The 20,271-nt window shown below is 48.1% G+C and overlaps 1 protein-coding gene across 1 annotated transcript in view; it reads left to right on the top strand.

Moving 5' to 3' along the window:
• Positions 1–1,338: 1,338 nt before the first annotated feature.
• GNB5 (G protein subunit beta 5) overlaps positions 1,339–20,271 on the top strand; it is a 41,017-nt gene continuing 22,084 nt past the window's right edge. Inside the window, exons 1-4 of the mRNA XM_058541593.1 lie at positions 1,339–1,511; positions 12,844–12,980; positions 17,870–17,911; positions 19,903–19,979. Coding sequence (XP_058397576.1) covers positions 1,400–1,511; positions 12,844–12,980; positions 17,870–17,911; positions 19,903–19,979 — 368 coding nt within the window. The 5' untranslated portion in view covers positions 1,339–1,399. The remainder of the gene's footprint in view (positions 1,512–12,843; positions 12,981–17,869; positions 17,912–19,902; positions 19,980–20,271) is intronic.

Below are 20,271 nucleotides of genomic sequence, written 5' to 3'. Positions count from 1 at the left end.
GGAAACTGAGGAGCTCAGAATCTAACCTCCCAGACAACTATGTGTAGACTAATATAGATTACTTCCAACTTTTCTTAGATAGAGAGGGCCTACGACATGTCAAGGCTGGATTCCTCAAGAAGAAGGGGTACAAAGAGGGTGGGGATAGCACCCAAGAGTCTGCGTGGAGACGTTCACTTAAGCATTTGTAACCTCGATCTGCCTTCCCATTCTGTAGAGAAACACACGCGTGCCAGGTCATGGAGCTGGGAGGAGGGAGAAGCCATGGGTTGGGTCCTCCACGACGAAGTCCGGAGGCATGGAGCCGAATGGAGCCAGAAAGCCTGGGTCCAAATCCTCCCTTTGCCTCTTTCTGGGAGTGTGAACGGATTAAATCATTTAATCTTTCTGTGCCTCAGTTTCCTCATCTGTAAAATGGAGATGATAACAGTACCCATTGAGGGTGACAGTTGTGAGGATTAAAGGAGTTAATGTAAAGCACTGGGAACAGTGCCTGGCCCCGCAGGGGACTGGAAGAGGGGATGCTTGAGTCTGCCGTCAGTCACCACATTTGTGTCCTTGAGAGAACTGCAGCCGCCCTTCATTCTAAGGTGGGGGACGCTGCCTCACCAGTGACACGTCCGAGATCTCTGGACGTGGGCTTGGAAGCCCCGGGTCTGGTCCCCTGTGCACCCCTCACCCAGCCAGGGACTTAATTCCCGAGTGAAGAAAAGAAAAGCAAAAACCAAGAGCAGGCCTCCTAATGCCACAAAGACCCCAGAGCTTCTCGGAAGCCGGAACTAGTTTTATTTTTGTATATTTAAGTCAACCAAGGAGGAAAGTTTCCGGTTCGATGTCGGGGGAGCACCCGGGATCGGGCCGGGTGTCGTTGCCCTCTCCTCTCTCGTCCACTCTCTGCAGGTAGAAGCCACTGGCAGGGAATCAAGTCCCCGGCGGCGGGGGCGGGGGGGACTGTGTCACTGGGACTTCACCAGACTCCCAGGGGCCAGGCAGCCCTGGGTTGGAATCCCAGTTTGGCCCTTCACTACGTTAGCATCTTCCTGGCAAATCACGGATCATCTCTGAGCCTCGGTTTTCCCAGCGGTGAAATGGGCACGACGCTCCGTGCTTCTCCGGGGTGGTGTGCGCAGCGGCGCTAAGGCGGGCAGGGCCCGGGGTACTGCGCCAGGGCGCGCGCAGGAGGTGCCGGGGCGGGGGGCGCGGGGCGCGCGGGCGAGGCCGGCGCAGAGGGGGGGGATCGGCCGCCGCAGCCGGCTCGCGGCGGCCGCGTCAGCGCCGGAGGGCGGGGCGCGCTCGAGAGACGGCGGCTGGAGCTGCGCCCGCTCCCCGGCCGCGCCTCCGTCGCCCGCTCACCGCAGCCCGGCTCTCCGCTTCCCTCCCCGCCGCGTCCCCCGCGAAGATGGCAACCGACGGGCTGCACGAGAACGAGACGCTGGCGTCGCTGAAGAGCGAGGCCGAGAGCCTCAAGGGCAAACTGGAGGAGGAGCGGGCCAAGCTGCACGACGTGGAGCGTGAGTGCGGGCGGGGCGGGGGCTGCGCGCCGGGAGGCGGGCCGAGGAAACGAGACAGGCGCCCGGCTCCCGGAGGAGGGGGCGGCCCGGGCCCGGGGCGGGGGCCAGGCCTGCGCCGTTCCGGGGATGCGGGCCCCGGTGTCCGGCACCAGGTGAGGCGCGGGCAGCGGCCTGGGGGGTGTGGGGCCCGAGCTGGGCGGCCCTCGGAGGCTCCAGGCACCTTGCAGAGCCCCCGCCCGCCTCTGGGCGGGGGAGCCCGGTGGTGTCAGCCCCTGGCCTCTATCCTCCCGACGAAGGATCGTGGGACCGGTTACTGTCACCACTTTCCTGGAAGATGCAAACTGATCCCATCCCTGCCCTTCCCAGGCGGGGCGGGGTGGAGGGGGTGGCAGTGGTGGCCAGCGCAGCGAGCCCGTGTGCGCGAGGCCTAGGGTAGACTCCTGTTTTGTTTTTTAATCATTTGGCTTTCTCCGTCACTGCCGTGTCTTTTCTCACTTTTGCTTTTACAAGGAATCAGACTCTTTTTTTAAAAGCTAATTTTTCCAGTCTCCCCCTCTCCTGGTGGCTGCAGAACCGGATGGGGGAAGGGAAGCCGAGGAGCTTACCAAATTAACCATTTAGTTCATTGAAGGCTGTTTAAGAAGCTTTTTTGGATGGATGCAGTGTGATTGGCATAAAAGAGCAATAGCAATCTTGAATAAATTTACGTTGTTGACCACTACCATAGTTCAGAACCGGTCTGTGATTTTTAAGAGTGAACAGTTAAAAAGCCAGATTAAATAGCTCTTGGCGGGATCAGCTTCCCTTTGACCTGTCAGACGGTTCGTCCTCAGCAGAGCTTCGGTCCGGGCCAGGCTTGGGGAAGTGGCCTTGTCTGCTTACTTTTCAGCTCTGAGGCTCGCGGCTCCCCTTTCCGAGCACAGCCTCCCCGTAGTGCCCTCAGGTACACCTGTACATTGTGCTCCTGCCACTCCTACTTGGTACCACCCCCTTTAAATTGTGTTTGAAAGAGAAAAATGGGGTTCATGCTAGGTCCCTTACCACCTGGTTCCTTTCTTTGAAAATCACTTGAAAGAAGCAGATGACCTAATCTAGAGTATGCTGTGCTTTTATAGGGGCCTCCTCTAAATAGGAGGCACACTAAGCTCCTATGTCATTTAGAAATGTGTCCAGCTACAATTAACTATAAATCCCAAATAAAGGAGTTAAGCAGATTGAGAGTTATTTTTCTTACATAACAAGAACAAGGGTAGGCGATTGCCAGCGCTGGTTCAGCTGTCCAATGTGCCGTCAGGGACCCACACTCTTGTCTTTCTTCTCCACCACCCTGAGAGCGGTGGCATTTGCCCCATAATTATAATATGACTGCCACAGCTCAAGACATCACCTCTGTATCCAGGGCAGGAAGAAGGCGGAATGTGGACACCAACCTCTATTTCTCCTTCTTGTCAGGAAAGCAAAAGTTTTCCCCAGAATGTCCCTTACAGACTTCTGTTTGCACTTCATTAGCCAGAACTGGGCCACATGGCTACTGCAATGGAGACTGGGAAAGCGAGAACGGAGCTGGGCACATTGCCATCCCCAAACAGAGCTGGATTTCAGGGAGGAAGTAGGTAATGGATATTGGGAGGCATGGGACAGGGTCCGCCCCATTTCCCTTTACAAATTCCTACTCTCTGCAGCTGATAACGACAATGCTGTAAGCGTGGCATTAGTGCCTCTGAGGTAGGCCGTCTGATTTCTCCATTTTACAGATGAGGAAACTGAGGTACAGAGAGGTGAAACGACTTGCCGGAGGACCCCAGCTAGTAAGTGGTGGGACCAGGATTCCAGCCCAGCCTCAAGTCAGCTTTTCTGCAGAGCCCATTGTACTCTATGCAGAGGGCCTTCTCCAGAAACTCACGTACTCAGCAGTGGCAGGCTGCCCACTCAGATGTCTTTCAGCCTTTTCTGTGAATTGGTAAATTGCCTTAAGGCAGAGAGGTTGTCAAGATGCAGCTTTTCAACAGGGAACCCCTCTCCTGCCAAGGATGCAGTGCCCTCAGAGGCCAGGGCCAAATTTTGGACCCACAGTGGAAGGATCTATCCCCACCTGCATAAGTCAGAACTTTTGAATTGAAAAGACCTGGGGCCGGCCTGATGGCATAGTGGTCAAGTTCGCGCTCTCTGCTTCTGTGGCCCGGGGTTCACTGGTTCGGATCCTGGGCACGGACCTATGCACCACTCATCAAGCCATGGTGGCAGGTGTCCCATATATAAAGAGTAGAGGAAGATGGGCACGGATGTTAGCCCAGGACCAATCTTCCTCAGCAAAAAGAGGAGGATTGGCAACAGATGTTAGCTCAGGGCTAATCTTCCTCACCAGAAAAAAAAAAAAAAAAGACCGGAAGTCATGTGGTCATGTTCCCCTTTATTCCCCCTGCAGCTTCTGGACCACTTCTCCTCCATCCCCTCTTATCCTCCCCTCATGTAAAACCCTTGCTCCTTTGAAGTTCCCATTATTCAGCTGACCTACCTCTTCCCCCCTGTGTGCTGCTGTCTCCTGACCTCCCAGCCAGGCTCCCTCACTTCTTAAGGACTTTGGCACATGGCTTGAGCCTTCCTTTTGACCCTAAGCCCTGCCCCATCCCCGGTGTCTTCAGGGTCCACAAAGGTGACCCTCCTAACACGCTGGCCCCTCACTCCATCACAGCCCCCTGGGATCTTCTTAGCACTCAGAACTGCCCCTCCTCTGACTGCACTCTCTCCCACGGAGATGTCCATGATCCAGGATCACTGGGCTCTTCTCTCTTCCAGTCTCTCAGCCTCTCCCCGAGACTGCACATTTATGCATTTCGGTGTTGTCGTATAGACAGCCCTGTAGCCCCTCCCCTATTCGAGGAAACTTCTATAGGCCATAAGCTAAGGTGACTACATCATCTCGGTTTGCCCGGGACTCTGGGTTTTAAAATGGAAAGTCCTACATTCTGGGAAACCCTCAGTCCTGGGCAAACTGGAACAGTTGGTCAGCCTTCTGTTAGCTCTGACTTGCCCAAAGTCTTGCCTTTAGAAAGTCAACACAACAAAATTGTAGAGCATACACTTGGAGGAAAAGTGAGATTTTCCCAAGTCCAGACCCCCACTTCTTCAGCTCCCATCCCTTTGACCCTCAGACCAGCGTCTATTCTGTGGGGCCCTCATCCTGAAGTCAGACCCTTGGCTGACATTCAATACAGGAGTGGCTTAGACGGGTGGTCTACAGGGAAGCCAGCCTACGTCCCACTCCACAGCCCAGCCCCGCGCCCTGCCCCTGCCTTCCCCCTACTCCTCCAGCGCTTCCTGCTTCTCCCTGGAAACTTCCCCTGTCGCCTTCTGCTTACCTTCCACCAGGGGGAAGTGCTCCCCTGCGTGATTCTAAGGCATTTTAGAATCACTAGGTTGCAGCTTGTGTTAGTTTCCTGTTGCTGTTGTATGACTTCCCACAAGCATAGTGGCTTAAAGCAACATAAATTTATTCTCTTACAGTCCTGGAGGTCAGAGGTCTAAAATGGGTCAGCAGGGCTGCATTCCTTCTGGAGGCTTTGAGGGAGAGTTCATTCCTTGCCTTTTCCAGCTTCTGGAGGCTGCATTCCTTGGCTTATGGCCCCACATCACTCCAACCTCATTTCCATCATCACCTTTCCTTCTTTGACTCTGATCCCCCTGCCTCCCTGCTCTAAGGACCCTTGTAATTACATTGGGCCCGTCTGAAAAATCCAGGATAATCTTTCCATCTCCAGATCCTTAACTTAATCACGTCTGCAAAGTCCCTTTGCTTTGTAAGGTAGCATATTTGCGGGTTCCGGAGATTGAGATGTGGACATCTTTGGAGGGCCTATCACACAGGTCTTAAACCTGGAAAGGGCCACCTGCCTCAGCCTCAGTCTTCAGGCACAAAAAGTTTTCTTCTCTTCCCAACAACTCAACCCCTTTTCCTGTGGGATGAGGAAGCAGCTGAGATCCAAGGAAGGGTTTGGAGATTTCCCTAAGGTTATGCAGCCGCTGTAAAGGAGAATGGGGAGTAGACTCCAGGCTCCTAGTACAGCTCTCCCTCTGACCATGCCAGGCCACATCTCAGCAAGTTAAGATTTACATTTAAAAGGAAGAAAAGTAAATCTGTGTGTGTGTATACGAAAAGGTGTCAATATTAAGTAAAAAAAAAAAAAGAGAAAAAAGAAAAGTGCCAAACAGTGTATATAAAATGATCTTATTAGCTTAAACAAGAGATGCTTACATATGCATTAAATTTCTGGAAGGATACACAAGAAACTTGTCATCTCTAACAAGGGGTCCAGAGGGGTAGGGGGAAGCAGAGGTACTTTATATGCATCTGGGCATTTACTGCTTTTATAATAAAAAGGAAAAAATGGTCTGGGAGCAGCCAGAGCAGGAGGGCACCGTGTTCATTTCAGCCAGCATACACGGCAGCCTCGTGGGGCTTTATGGGGGCTTCATCCAGATTCCCAGCTCCTCCGTGGCAGATTCTAATGTTGTCTAGGAACGAAGCAACTCAAAGAAGATTTACGTAATTTCTCTAAGTACAAATCCAGACGAAGTTTGGGCAAGTGACAAGATTTATCATCAGATGCGATTCGCTTTTCTATCTGCTCCAGGTGTAACTTGGTGAAAGGTTTTATTCACAAAGGCTCTATGGCTGGAGCCTTGGACTCTTCTGATTTTATGATGTAGGGAGAAATCTAGAAAAGGCAAATTTCGGGATTAGTCTGAAGCAAGTGTGTTGATTCACTTTTTCCGTGTTCTAAGGAGATATGCCGTGTGTACTGAGGCTTAGAGAAGTGAGCTTCCCTACAGAGTAATCCACTTCCCAGCTGCCCCTCCACATGTCGCCCGCAGCCCTCAGAGGGAGCAGAGGGCAAACCGCCTCTCACGTCCCCTCCCTTCCCAATGCTCTGTGTTCGTAACTACACACGAGCCAGCTAGTGCAGGGGTCTCTACAATCCCATCATAATAAACTGCAGCCTACTGCAGTAGATTTAGAAACATAGAAGAAAATGTCATCCACGACCGCACCACTGAGTGGTAGCCACTTTAAATATTCTGATGTATTTCATAGCGTATGTTTTCAGGTTTGTGTATCTATTTGTAAGCATACTTGGGATTGTACTAGATACAGAGTTTGAGCCTAGTTGTAATTTAACATAATGGATTGAACAGCTCCCCATGTCATTATATGGTTCTTTTTAATGTCAATATTTAAAAATTATTATACAGAACCATATAGTATTCCGTCTTAAAGGCTGTACCATCACTTAACCTTTCCAACTTTTAGGGAAAGTTGCCCCTACCCTGCCTTTTTTTGGGAATTCAGGGCAGGATTTTTTGTTTGTGGTTAAGATAAGGTTTTAAGGCAATTCGAAAGTCTCTGACAAGCACCATTGAGGTAATGTGAGTGTAGATGTTTTCCTTCCATCCAGATGTTTCAGGGTTTTGTATTCTGCCTTGGGGTAGAATTGGACAGAATGAGTTTTTAGAAATTGGTTTTGGGAGCCAGCCCTATGGCCCAGTGGTTAAGTTTGGCGAGCTCTGCTTCAGCAGCCCGGGTTCGGTTCCTGGGCATGGACCTACACTACTGATCGGCGGCCAAGCTGTGGCAGCGACCCACATACAAAATGGAGGAAGAAGGGCACAGATGTTAGCTCAGGGCAAATCTTCCTCAGCAAAAAGAGAAAAAAAAAATTAGCTTTGGATCATTTTTCCTCGATTCCTTTGATCTTCTACCAAATGGTGGCCAACAAAAGGCTGTATATTAGTGCAAATATTAGACAGTGATTCAAGATCATTTTTTAAATAGTTGTATTTTCCTATTTAAGACATCTTACTTGTCTTTAAGACTTTGAACTTGTCTTCTGTATTTCCAGTCAGTTGCACAGTGTTCACGTTCAGGGAGATTTTAGGGCTTGTCCATGCTCAGGTCATTCTTTTGATGGTCTTGTGGAATGATGAGAAGGAGCCTGTTGCACATTTCCACTTTATGAATTTATATGGTTTGGATTCTTGTGTATTGACCTGCACACTACATATTTTACTTTAGGTTCCTGTGTGCACAGATTATAAAATAAATTGCAAAACCATTTCCTGAAAGTTGAGAGGAAGCCACATCTTGATGAAAAGTTCATCTTTGCCTGAAACCAGAATTGTAGCTTATTTCCAAGGCCCCATTTATATAAAACTCATTTTACAGAGGAGGGCACAAGCTCAGAGGAGACATTTGTCTACCACTAATTTATAAGTTGTGCCCTCCCCTCAGACCTCATTTTCCTTTTCTGAGTCGTGCTCAGCATGACTTGTTGAGTTGCTAAGTCTCTTCTGGCTCTAACTCAGCACCACTCTCCCAGCCAGGTGGTGGCTGAGCCAGGACCAGGGCAGGTTTCTTGACTCCTGGTCTACAGTCCTTAATTCTGACCCATTGCTCTGGTTACATCAGGAAGTGTGGGATCCAAGGGTGGGGTCTCCTACACTAAGAAGTCATTGCACTGCCTCCTAGTCCTTGACTTTCTAAAGAATTACAGCCACCTGCCCGGAGTTTACCAGCTATGGGAGGTATTTATCTGTTCTTAGGGTCCGAGTGTGTGTGCATAAGGTCCTTAGCCCCTCTGGGCTTCGGTTTCCTTTTCTGCAGAAATGGAGACAAAGCCTGGGTCCTCAGGCTGTGTATAAAGTTCTCAGCCCAGCACCTGTCACCCACGAGACATGCAATAAATGGTGGACATTGGCAACATGCATTGAAAGCCTTTAAAAATATGCTTTCCCTTTTACTCAGCAATGCCACAAATTGGAATTCATCTAAGGAGGTAACGCAGTACGAGGGCGTCACGGCAGCCCCGAACACAATAATGTCCACCAGTAGGGAATTTTTGGGTGATGATATGTTCATAGAGTAGAATGTTATGCAGTCATTAAAAATGACAGATAATCACATTTGACGTGGAAAGGCATCCATAAATATGAGGTGAAAAAACAGGTCCCCAAAATTGTATGTGGAGTGTAATCTTACACACATATACACATGTGCACACATACGCAGAGAAAGGTCTGGAAGAATATACACCAAAGGTTAAGAATGGTCAGGGTGGGCCAGCCCCGAGGCTTAGCAGTTAAGTGCGCGTGCTCCCCTGCTGGTGGCCCAGGTTCCGATCCTGGGCGCGCACCGACGCACCACTTGTCCAGCCGTGCAGAGGCTGTGTCCCACATACAGCAACTAGAAGGATGTGCAACTATGACATACAACTATCTACTGGGGCTTTGGGCGGGGGGGAGGAGGATTGGCAATAGATGTTAGCTCAGAGCCAGTCTTCCCCAGCAAAAAAGAGGAGGATTAGCATGGATGTTAGCTCACGGCTGATCCTCCTCACAAAAAAAAAAAAAAAAAAAGGAAAAGGTCGGGGTAAGCAGAAGTATAAGTGATCATGTGTTTCTATTTTCTGATTATTTTCAGTGGGCATGCATTTACCTCTATAATTATATGAAAAGAAATTAAGAAAAGACCCTCTCCCTGTCCGTAACCCCTTCTTTCATTCTCCCTTCCCTCCTTTCCTAAACCCGATTTCTGGTTTTCATGGCCCTTCCATTTCAGAAGCCCTCTTTCCTCCAGGTTATGTTGTTTCTGATTTTTTAGTCCTCAGCCCCTAGTACCCCAACTCTACATGTTGATTCCTGACCTGCCAGGCACTTTAATTTGCTTTCTCAGTTAAACCTCAGCACACCCCATGGATTAGGTCATTGTCTTCCATTTTACTGAACAACAAACAGAAATAGATATTAGGAAGCTAGCTTCCCGCCTCCCCTTTCCTTACTCCAACTCCTGTGCGTCTGTCAAAACCAGGCTCCTATGATGTCTCCTCTGACGGCCACACCTGCCAGCAGGGCCAGCCCTGTGACCCTTGGCTCCCTGACGCTTCCCGCCGCACTGTAGTTGTTACCCGTGATCTAGCCTGTCTGCCCTCTGCAGCTGTGAGCTCAGTAAGAACAAGGACTGCTTTCTTTTCTGTACCCAAGCATCTGGCACAGTACTCGGCACACAGGAGGGGTTCTGGAAACATCATTCAAGCAGCAAACGTCATTGGCCTCTACTTCCAGCTCTGTCCCTCCTCTTGAGTTCCAGCCATGGCTTTCAGTTTCTACTGAGTACCCTACCTGCACTTCATTCATCAAGAGGAGCACTTACCATCTTTGCTCCCAGCCAGCTCCTTTTGGAATTGTCCGTTTGGAGTTGGGGCATCACCGTTTTCTCAACCATGGACTCTGGAATCCTCCACTTCTCTGCCCTGCCCTCCTTGTCCAAGGAGCTGCCTTTTTGAACCTTCTCGGAGCTGCCTCCACCTCCATCGTTAGTGGGCACAACTCACATGGGGAGCTGGTGGAAATGCAGGGTCCCCAGCTCCACCTATGGATTCTGATTCCTTGGGTCAGGAAACAGGTGTGTCTCCCATCTCTAATGCTAGCGAGTTTGCCCTGGTAAATTGAGCAACTGCTTGGCAGCTGAGGCAGAGATAATGGATTAGGGGTAGGGAGAGGTACAGAAAAAGAAGAAAATGGGGATTAAAAGTTATGTTAGTTCATCAGAAACTGCTGCTTAGGATTGCTACAGTTGATTGAAATTTAATAAATAGTAAGCATTTCATTTATTCTTTCAATAAATACTTACCTGGTACCCACTGTGTGCCAAGCTGGAAAATATTAGCTAACACTCATCAGGTGTTCCCTCTGTGCCAGGCTCGAATAGTCGTCCCAACAACCCCATGGGGGAAGTGAGGCAGCAAGAAGGTAAGTAGCTTGCCCAGGATGCACAGCTGGTGTGCAGCAGAGCCGGGCTCTGACCCAGCAGTCTAACCCGGAGCCGGGGTTCCTGAGCACTCCGTTCCAGTTATGCTCTGAGGAGACAGAACAAGACAGCACCCATCCTCCTGCTGCTTACCTTCTAGTGGATTTTCTGAACAGGTTATCATTATGCTCTAGTAAGTGCTTGTTATAGAAATCAGCTGGTTGCATTCAACATTTCTTTAAAAAAAAAAAAGCTTGCGCAGGCCCGGGGGCGCAGTGGTTGGGTTCATGTGCCCCGCTTAGGTGGCCCGTGGTTCGCAGGTTGAGACCCCAGGCACAGACCTATGTACCACTCATCAAGCCATGCTGTGGTGGCGTCCCACATGCAAAGTGGAGGAAGATGGGCACGGATGTTAGCTCAGGGGCCAATCTTCCTCACCAAAAAATAAAATAAAGTTAAATCCTGGGGGGTGGTCCATCAGAAGGCAGAGGAGAAACCACATCTGCCTTGAGCCGACAGGACACAATAATTCACAGAACATACTCAGCTCATTTCCAGGTTTTTTTTTTTTTTTTTTTTGCTTTCTGGCGTTAATTTTTTTTTAACTTTTTAATTCAACAGATGTGAGATTTGGCAGATAGAACAGGATGGAGTGGGTTGGGAGTGAGTCTATATGTGGAAAGAGAAAATGCAGTGAGAAAAAATAATTAATAGTTGGGATGTGTTCAGATTTACATTATGTAAGGAGGCCCTGTTTTGGTTGGATGAGTCATTTTTTTTGTAAGAGGGACGTGAAATAGCTGTGGTTTTCCTAATGCTGAATTGGGGGAAGCTGCAGTAATATCGATGGCAGGAACCCAGGGTCAGTCTGTGATATTCCTGCCTAAGGTGCCTTACCCGAATCTAATCGTGAGGAAGCAGCAGACAAGCCCACATTGGGGAACAAAATAACTGGAGACTAAAGAAACATGACAACTGAATGCACCCCATGATCTGGGATTTTCTTTTGCTATAAAGAGAATACTGGGACCATGGAGCAGATCTCAGTAAGGTCTGTGCTTTAGACGTGGTATTGTTTGAGTGTTAATTTTCTGACTTTGATGATTATACCGTGGTTATATAAGAGAGTTCCTTGTTTTTAGGGAGTACACACCGAAGTGTTTAGAGGTGAGGAGGGGAGGGAGGGAGGAGGGGAGAAGGGAGGACTCCCCCTCTCCAAAGAGTGCTGTTATCACATGGCTTAAGCCACAGAGTCAGCCCCTCTCAGAGAGCCCAGGCTTCCAAAGACGTGAGGCGGGTGGGCCCTCCCCCAGCAGGCTTCAGCGGCTCCTGGGAAGGAATGAGGGCCGTACCTCGCTTCTCACCACCCGTGTTGCTCTGTCTGTGCTAAGACACCACACCTTTCCTGGGGGAATGCCCCTCTCCCTGCTCCCCACCTGCCTGGAGAAAAGTCCAGCTGGGAGGCTTAGAGGAAGAAGTGGAGGGGGAGTTAGGAGGCCAAGCTCCTTCTGGCACAGCCTCTAACCAGAAAGTGGGGGGGACAGGGCGCACTCCATGAGGGGAGAAGGCATGTGATTCCCCACATCAGTTTCCTCACCTGCACAACGAGGGGCCTGGGCTGGATGCTGTCAGTCCCTGCGGCCCTTTCTGCTACTTCTTGGGAACTTGTCTCTCTCTGAGATGCATCCGTAATGGCTCTCTGTAAGCCCCTGGGAATCTCTCCCTTAGCCTCAGGAAAGAGGCTGTGGTCCCGGCCCCTGAGGGATTGATTGTTGGAGCTCCTTCCTGGCGTAGGTACCCTCTGTAGATCGTGTGTTCAGATCGTTAGAATATTGCATTGATCTCTGCTGACACTGTAAGTTTTCAGCAAACCCTTGGGTGTACCATTTGTTAAGTTCACGCGGTCATTCTTTCCTGTAGCATGTGAGTGGGGCTCCTGCCATGTCCCAGGCCCGTGTGAGGCACAGGGGGGCTTAGTTAGGAGTCACAGTGCCTGCCATTGAGCAGCGTGGGTGCACAATATGGCACCTGATGGGACAGTTTTTGTAAAGTCACTTTTCCTTGTGACTGGAGAGTGATAGGGAAAAGAGCCAGAAGCCCCAGCTCCACTCTCAGTTAGTTGTATGAACTTGTATTAGATAACCTCTGTGGGCCTCAGTCTCCTCGCCTGTTAAATGGGGATAGCAGTCTTCCTCTGCTGCCCTCCCTCCCCACCTTGCAGAGCTGTGGCCCCTTCCATGGGAGAATTCTATATACTGCTTTACAAATACAAGGTAGTCTCGGCGTTAATCCCTCAACACGCATATATGGAAGTGCTGTGAAAAATGTAGGGTCTCAAACATGAAATGAGAATGACAGTGTTGTCTCCACCCTCCACTGAGCTAAAAAGAGAGAACATTGCGGGGACGTGGTAGTAAAGATGGGGAGAATCAAGGTGTGGCCACAGAGGAAGACCAGCCTCTTCCCTGTGCTGGCATAGGGCTCAGAACCTGGTCCTTGGAAACGGAATTGATTGTGGCCTTATCCTTCCAGTGCACCAGGTGGCCGAGCGGGTGGAGGCCCTCGGGCAGTTTGTCATGAAGACCAGAAGGACCCTCAAAGGCCACGGGAACAAAGTTCTCTGCATGGACTGGTGCAAGGATAAGAGGAGGATTGTGAGCTCATCGCAGGTACGTCACACCTGATGTGTGATGGCGAGCGCGTTTCTGATTTTACAGCTAAGGGGGAAAGAGAGCTGTCCTTTTCAAAAACCCTTTCTGATCCTTCTGACTTGGCTTATTCTCCCAAGGACATCAGTTAGCATAGTTAAGAATTCTCTTGCAGACTGCGGAACTTCACTAATTTGGGTAGATTTGGAATTGGTAATAACTGAAACATTGTAAACTATATTTCACAAACCATGCATAATTATTTCTTCCTGAGCATATTTCAAGGTCTTATTTGTGGGTGAAACCATTTTTAAAATAGTATGTTTTCTTTTTTTCCCCAAATTGAGGACATAGTGCTTCAGATTCCACCGTGGCTTCTTTCAGTTTAAGAGTTTAGCAATTATTATGCCTTAAAAAACAAATTTAAGATATGTATTTTGTGAAGCATAGTTTTTTCATTCATTTTATGTAGTCGACATAGTTTATTTTACATCTTATGTATTAGTTATCTATTGCTGCATAACAAATTAGCCCCAAACTTAGCAACTTAAAACAACAAATATTTATTTATTCATTTATTTTTGGTGAGGAAGATTGGCCCTGATCTAACATCTGTTGCCAATCTTCCTTTCTTTTTTTTGCTGAGGAAGATTGGCCCTGAGCTAACATCCATGCCCATCTTTCTCTACTTTGTATGGGATGCCACCACAACATGGCTTGATGACCATTGCGTAGGTCTGTGCCCGGGATACTAACCTGCAAACCCTGGGCTGCTAAAGCAGAGCACGTGAACCCAACCACTACGCAACTGGGCCGGCCCCAAAATTTATTATCTTACATGGTTGCCAGGGGTCAGGAACCTGGAGCAGCTTAGCTAGATGATTCTGGCTCAGGGTCTCTCATGAGGCTGCAGTCAAGATGCTGGTCAGGGCTGCAGTCATCTGACAGCTGAACTGAGGTGGAAACTCATTTCCAAAATGGCTCCCTCACGTGGCTGTGGGCTGGAGGCCTTAGTTCCTCTCCATGTGGACTTACCATAGGCTGACATGGTGACTGGCCTCCCCCAGAGCAAAAGAGGGAGACAGAGGCAGAAGCCACGCTGTCTTTTATGACCTGGCCTCAGAAAGGACATTCCATCACTTCTGCTGTATTCCACTGGTCACACAGACCAACCCTGATATAATGAGGGAGGGGTCTCTACAAGGGTGTGAATATCAGGAGGCTGCTACCATTGCCTAGTATTTTTTATGTCTATTTCGATGTTACATTCATTGAACATAAAACTATAAACTGAAGTCATATAGTTTTATGGCCAGTTTGGGCTTCCCCCCACCCCTGCCTTCAGCCCAGCTTTTCATAGGACAATTTTTTTTATAACTCTTTTAAGTATAAAAGCTGTACATATTCTAAATAATCCACAAGCTCTAATGTCTGCGTCAGTGTTGTGTTTGTCATTAATCTCCCGTATTACCTACAAATCTAGTATGTCACATTGCATTTGCTTTTTTTTATGTTCATGAAAAATTTAATTTATCACTTATGTATTTTACCACATTAAAGAAACACTGGAAAAGAGAACAAAGAAAAGGTTTTTACTCCGACCACCCCATCACAACCATTATTACTATTTGAGAGCATTTCTTTCTAGACCTTTTTTTCCAAATGCTCATTTTTACAGAAGGTTAGCGAGATGTGCATGTTGCTACCTAGCCTTTTAGACTGTTTTTATCCTTAAAAGTATAATATATGTTGGATTTTCTGTCACTTGTGGACTACTCTTATTAGAGAGGAGGGAGGGGGGAAGGATGCTTCAGCACTGCTGACATGCTCCATCTACCCACCTCTGCTCCAGGGAGAGGGGGAGAGTGGGGTGGGATGTGGGAGGAAGCTGAAAACATCAGGAAGGCTCTGGAACAGTCTTTGAGTGACTCAGAGCAGCCCTTCTCCCTTAAAATGCAGGAGCTTAATCAACCTGACTGTGTGGGTTAGGGTTGGGGTGGAGGCACAGTCTGTCTAGGTACGTGGGCCCCTGGTGTATATAAATCTGTGCTCATGGAAGGGAACACATTTAGTTTTATGAGACTGATTTTAGCCTCTTGGGTGTCTTTTTCTCTCCAGAGCACACAGTGGGTGAGAGGTGGGGACAGGCAGGAAGGCACTGCGGTGGAGGAAGCCACCGAAGTGCACACCGACTGGGCAATGTACTGAGTCAATACCCCACCCAGCATGCGGGGCCTCCAGGTGTGGAGAACCCCGAGGAACAGGACTGTAGCCCCTGCTCTGTTCTCTGCTCGGATGCCTAATCTACCCCGTGCATCATGTTTGAGTGTTTAGTCAGAGAAACTAGACTAGAACAACGAATGTGCTTGGGGGTCTTAAAAGGCCCAGAACTGCCAACTTTGACCTTGTTTCAGGGCCCCTCAGCCACATGCAGCATGCATATGGAAATCTTCCATCGGATCACGCAAAGCAAGCCGCTCCGTCACTTTAGAGAATCAGACCTTGCCTGTGCCCCTAAATTGCATCCTGCCCCCCACCTGCCCCCAACAGACTCATTTACCAGACTCAGCTCAAAAGGCTTAAGTGATTAAAAAAAATCAAGCCTGCCATAGAGGCTGCAGATTCACCATCCTGAGGATGCGTGGGGTACCTGTGCACTGAGGGAAGTCGGCTCAGCCATCCCCTTCCACTGTCGCCAGAGCCTGGGGGCCCAGAGAACGTGCACCCCACATTCTGCGCAGGTGACTGTGTTGTAGGGACCAGGGCTCATGTGGATTTATCTCTGGTGGGTTTGTATTACAAATAGATGACATCAGAGTCACTCCCCACACCCCCAGTGTGGGCTGCAGCAGCGGTTACAGTGCGAGAGCGGCGTTCGCTGTGGCATCACCAGCCCAGAGCTCACCCTGGACAGGGAGTGCTTTTTCTTTTTTAATTGAGATCATAATGGTTTATAACATTGTGTAATTTCAGGTGTCCGTTATTGTTTATCAGTTTCTATATAGACCGCATCATGTTCACCACCAATAGTCTAATTTTTATCTGTCACCATACATATGTGCCCCTTTATCCCTTTCACCCAACCCCTTTCCCCTCTGGTAACCACTAATCTGTTCTCTTTGTCCATGTGTTTGTTGATCTTCCTCATATGAGTGAAATCCTATGGTGTTTGTCTTTCTCTGTCTAGCTTATTTTGCTTAACATCATACCCTCCAGGTCCGTCCATGTTGTTGCAAATGGGTCTTTTTTAATGGCTGAGTAGTATTCCATTATATACATATATATACCACATCTTGTTTATCCGTTCATCAGTTGAAGGACACTTGGGTTGCTTCCACATCTTGGCTATTGTGAATAATGCTGCAGTGAACATAGGGGTGCATAAATCTCTTTGAGTCATTGATTGCAAGTTCTTTGGATGAATACCCAGTAGTGGAATAGCTGGGTCGTATGGTATTTCTATTTTTAATTTTTTGAGAAATCACCATGTTATTTTCCATACTGGCTGCACCAGTTTGCATTCCCACCAGCAGTGTATGAGGGTTCCCTTTTCCCCACATCCTCTCCAACATTTGTTATTTTTTGTCTTGTTAATTATAGCCATTTGGATGGGTGTAAGGTGATATCTCATTGTAGTTTTGACTTGCATTTCCTTAATAATTAGTGATGTTGAACATCTTTCATATGCCTGTTGCCCATCCTATCTTCTTTGGAAAAATGTCTGTTCATATCCTCTACTCGTTGTTTGATTGGGTTGTTTTTTTTGTTGTTGAGTTGTATGAGTTCTTTATATATTTTGGAAATTAACCCTTTGTCGGATATATGATTTGCAAATGTTTTCTCCCAGTTGGTGGGTTGTCTTTTTGTTTTGTTCCTGGTTTCCTTTGCTTTGAGAAGCTTTTTAGTCTGATGTAGTCCCATCTGTTTACTTTTTCTTTTGTTTCCCTTGCTTGAGTAGACGTGGTATTTGAAAAGATGCTGCTAAGACCGATGTCAAAGAGTGTACTGCCTATATTTTTCTTTTAGGAGTTTTATGGTTTCAGGTCTTACATTCAAGTCTTTAATCCATTTTTGAGTTAATTTTTGTGTATGGTGTAAGATAATGGTCTACTTTCACTCTTTTGCACGTGGCTGTCCAGTTTTCCCAGCGCCATTTATTGAAGAGACTTTCCTCTCTTCGTTGTATGTTCTTGGCTCCTCTGTTGAAGATTAGCTGTCCGTAGATGTGTGGTTTTATTTCCCGGCTTTCAATTCCATTCTGTTGATCTGTGTGTCTGTTTTTGTGCCAGGACCATGCTGTTTGTTTACTGAACAACTGCCCACAGGGCGTCCCCACCATTATAGGTGTGAGTCTCACATTGTTCTCAGCATAGGTGTGAAATGTCAGGGTGGGGGCTGTGATGTCTGTGAGCACCTGGAGAAGTTAGACTGATCTCAGGGCCACAATGCTCCCAGCTGTCCACCCAGAGACGGGACCGAGAATGGGGGTGGGGTTCTTACACGGTCCTGTAGGGAAGCAAGCAAATGTAGAGAGGATGGGCTAGTGGGGCGACGAGGGATAAAGTAAGAGACCATGAGTTACCTGTCAGGTACCTAAAGGTAATTTCAGGTTTATCTTACCCCTGTATAACTTTTTGACATCTAGGCTATGGTGGGTAATGACAGTTGACCAACAGTTTGTGCTTGGTTCATACATGATATAAAAGAAGTGTCTGAGCATTGCTTTCTGTCACTGTATCTATACAAGGAATGTAGGGTTGAGAACTGAGCCTTTAGCCAGGCTGGAAAGTTGGAGGGTCTTGATTATCTAGATTCTTACCCAGCTGGACACAGCTTCTATGAGCAGTTCCCAGCAGTCACCTGTAAGGACCTGTTGACAACTCCTGAACTGTTTCTTCTTTTCCCTCCAGGACGGGAAGGTGATCGTGTGGGATTCCTTCACGACTAACAAGGTAAGGCTGTCCTCCGAACCCCAGGCCTGTCCTCATTCCCTGCCTCTTGGGGAGCCCCTCTGGGGATGGAAACCCCACGAAAGCCCATCTGTGTTTGGACAGCTCAGCGCTCTGTTCATGCGTTCATTCCTCTCTCGAGCTGAAATCCCTCTCCCAGAGAAGAGTGTGTGGGGCCAACATAGAGGGTGCAAATACTACAACAGGAAAGGGCCTGGCCTGGAAAGCTTGTGACATTCACACGTGCAGCTGCGTTTATTGTTTTTCTTCTGAGTGATGATAAGAGGTACCCAAACCCCCAGTTTTCTCTCCCCTCTCTGTCTTCGACAGACTCCATAGCTCTGTGGACATGTGCAAATGGGGGTGGGGATGCTGAGGCTGCAGCGGGATTGAACTGCACTATCCTGGGATGCAGGGGAGTCTGGGTCCCTTGCAAGTCTGGCCTGGGCATGAGTGGCTCCAAATTAGACCTAAATTTAGACTCTTGAATAAAGGGCTGAAATCTATGTGTAGGTGTGTTCGCATGCCTGCAACGTGTTGGCATTTACAATAACAAGTATTGTGTATTAAATATGAATTCCAATATTTACTGAGAAGGAAAGTCTTCCTTTTCACTACATAAAAAAGGAGGCCCATATCTGCCTCACATTGAACAGCGTCCGTATTCTGCACTGTTGCATGTGTTTAGTAAACATCGTGGCAGGCAGCCGTTACACGACCTGATCCAGTGGGGCCCCAGAACCATCTTGTAGAGCAGAGTCCCTAATGGTCAGGCCCTTGGAGAATAATAAAAATGACAACTTAACATTTTGCATAGAGCTGTCCTATACAGCACCTCCCTCTGTGGAAGCCTCTGCCTCTCCCAGCACTCCTCAGCGTCTTCAGGAGTGTGTGGGGTTTCGTTGCTTCTGTTTAGACCTTCACGTGGCATAGAGCACACCCTACCTGGTTCCTGGGGAGCTGTGGGGTTGTCCCCTGTGGCCCCTGGCAGGAAACGTAGTCATTACTTGTAAGGAAAGGGACCTTGGATGCCCTGTGCTGAGAGTGGCTGCCTCAACGCATTCGCTGCAGTAGGTTATCCCTGGTGTCTGAAAGGCTGCGAGACTGGGAGTGGCGACAGAATTTTGACAGGCAGTATCAGGGCCCGTGTTTCTCTGCAAAAACACAGAGAATCATAACAGGAAAGAAGACCAGCACATAAATGTACTTTAGAAATCGTCTAGTCCCATCCTCTCTCTTCACAGCTGGAGCATGAGCCTGAGCTAGGACAAATGGCTGGCCTGTGTGAGGTTACACACTTGCTGGGGTCAGGACCACGAGCAGGGCCCATGTCTCCCATGGAAATAAGACCACAGACTCAGAAGTTTTTGAATTGTGACTTTGTTGTTTGCCTATCTCCACGCAGGAGAATATGGGTGACTCAACCACCAGCCAGAAGCTGGGGACTGTTAGACCTAGTTCTTAATGCTCCACTTTACAGGCTCTCTTTTGTCCCCAGGCACAACTCCAGGTCACCCTCCCCACCTCCACCCCCATTCATACTTCCCTGGGAATGGCTTTATGACCCATAGGGGACAGAGGCTCTTATACACTCAGAAGTAAACAAACTTATAGTATACATGTAAAAAGTCATTCCAGAATATATTTTGAAAATAGGGGAAATCTGAGTAAATAAGTTAAAGTATATATCTGAAATGAAATTCGGATGGACCTTTCAAAGAAAATAAGCCCTAATATTCATAGAAGAACAAGGGGAGTGTAACATTAAGAAAGAAGTAAAACATTAAGGATATTTTTTGCTAGTTGAAATTTTTAACTTGTAGAATATATGACATAGAGTTTGGTTGATTATGGAGGAGCTGAGTCTTGTCAGTCTCAGGCTGATGTAATTTAGTAGGAACTCCAGTGATTTTATTTTGTGAAAGTTAAGGGTTAAGACCTTCGTGTAAAAGCACCCCTCATTCATTCTGTGAACGGTGCGTACTGTGTTTCAGGAGCACGCGGTCACCATGCCCTGCACGTGGGTGATGGCGTGTGCGTATGCCCCATCGGGATGTGCCATTGCGTGTGGGTAAGTAGGGGCTTACCCACAGCAGCTTTTCAGATTTCCTGTTAGCCATGAAATACTATTCTATAAACAAAAACAAGCAAACAAATATGAACTTGTAATTTTTATTACTTTCTTGTTAAGCAATGTGTTAAATTCCTCCCTAAACTTTGTCAAAGGAAAAAAACCACAAAAGTATCGTTCATAATTATTTTCATTACAGACTGAGAGTAGTGTAAGTTTCAAACCTATCCCCTCCACTCTCAAATGATGTTGTCGGGAACTATAAATTGGTGTAAACATTTTGGAAAGCATG

This window comes from Diceros bicornis, chromosome 5 (assembly GCF_020826845.1).
Source record: "Diceros bicornis minor isolate mBicDic1 chromosome 5, mDicBic1.mat.cur, whole genome shotgun sequence".
Taxonomy (NCBI): Eukaryota; Metazoa; Chordata; class Mammalia; order Perissodactyla; family Rhinocerotidae; genus Diceros; species Diceros bicornis.
This window is presented reverse-complemented; position numbering and strand designations above follow the sequence as displayed.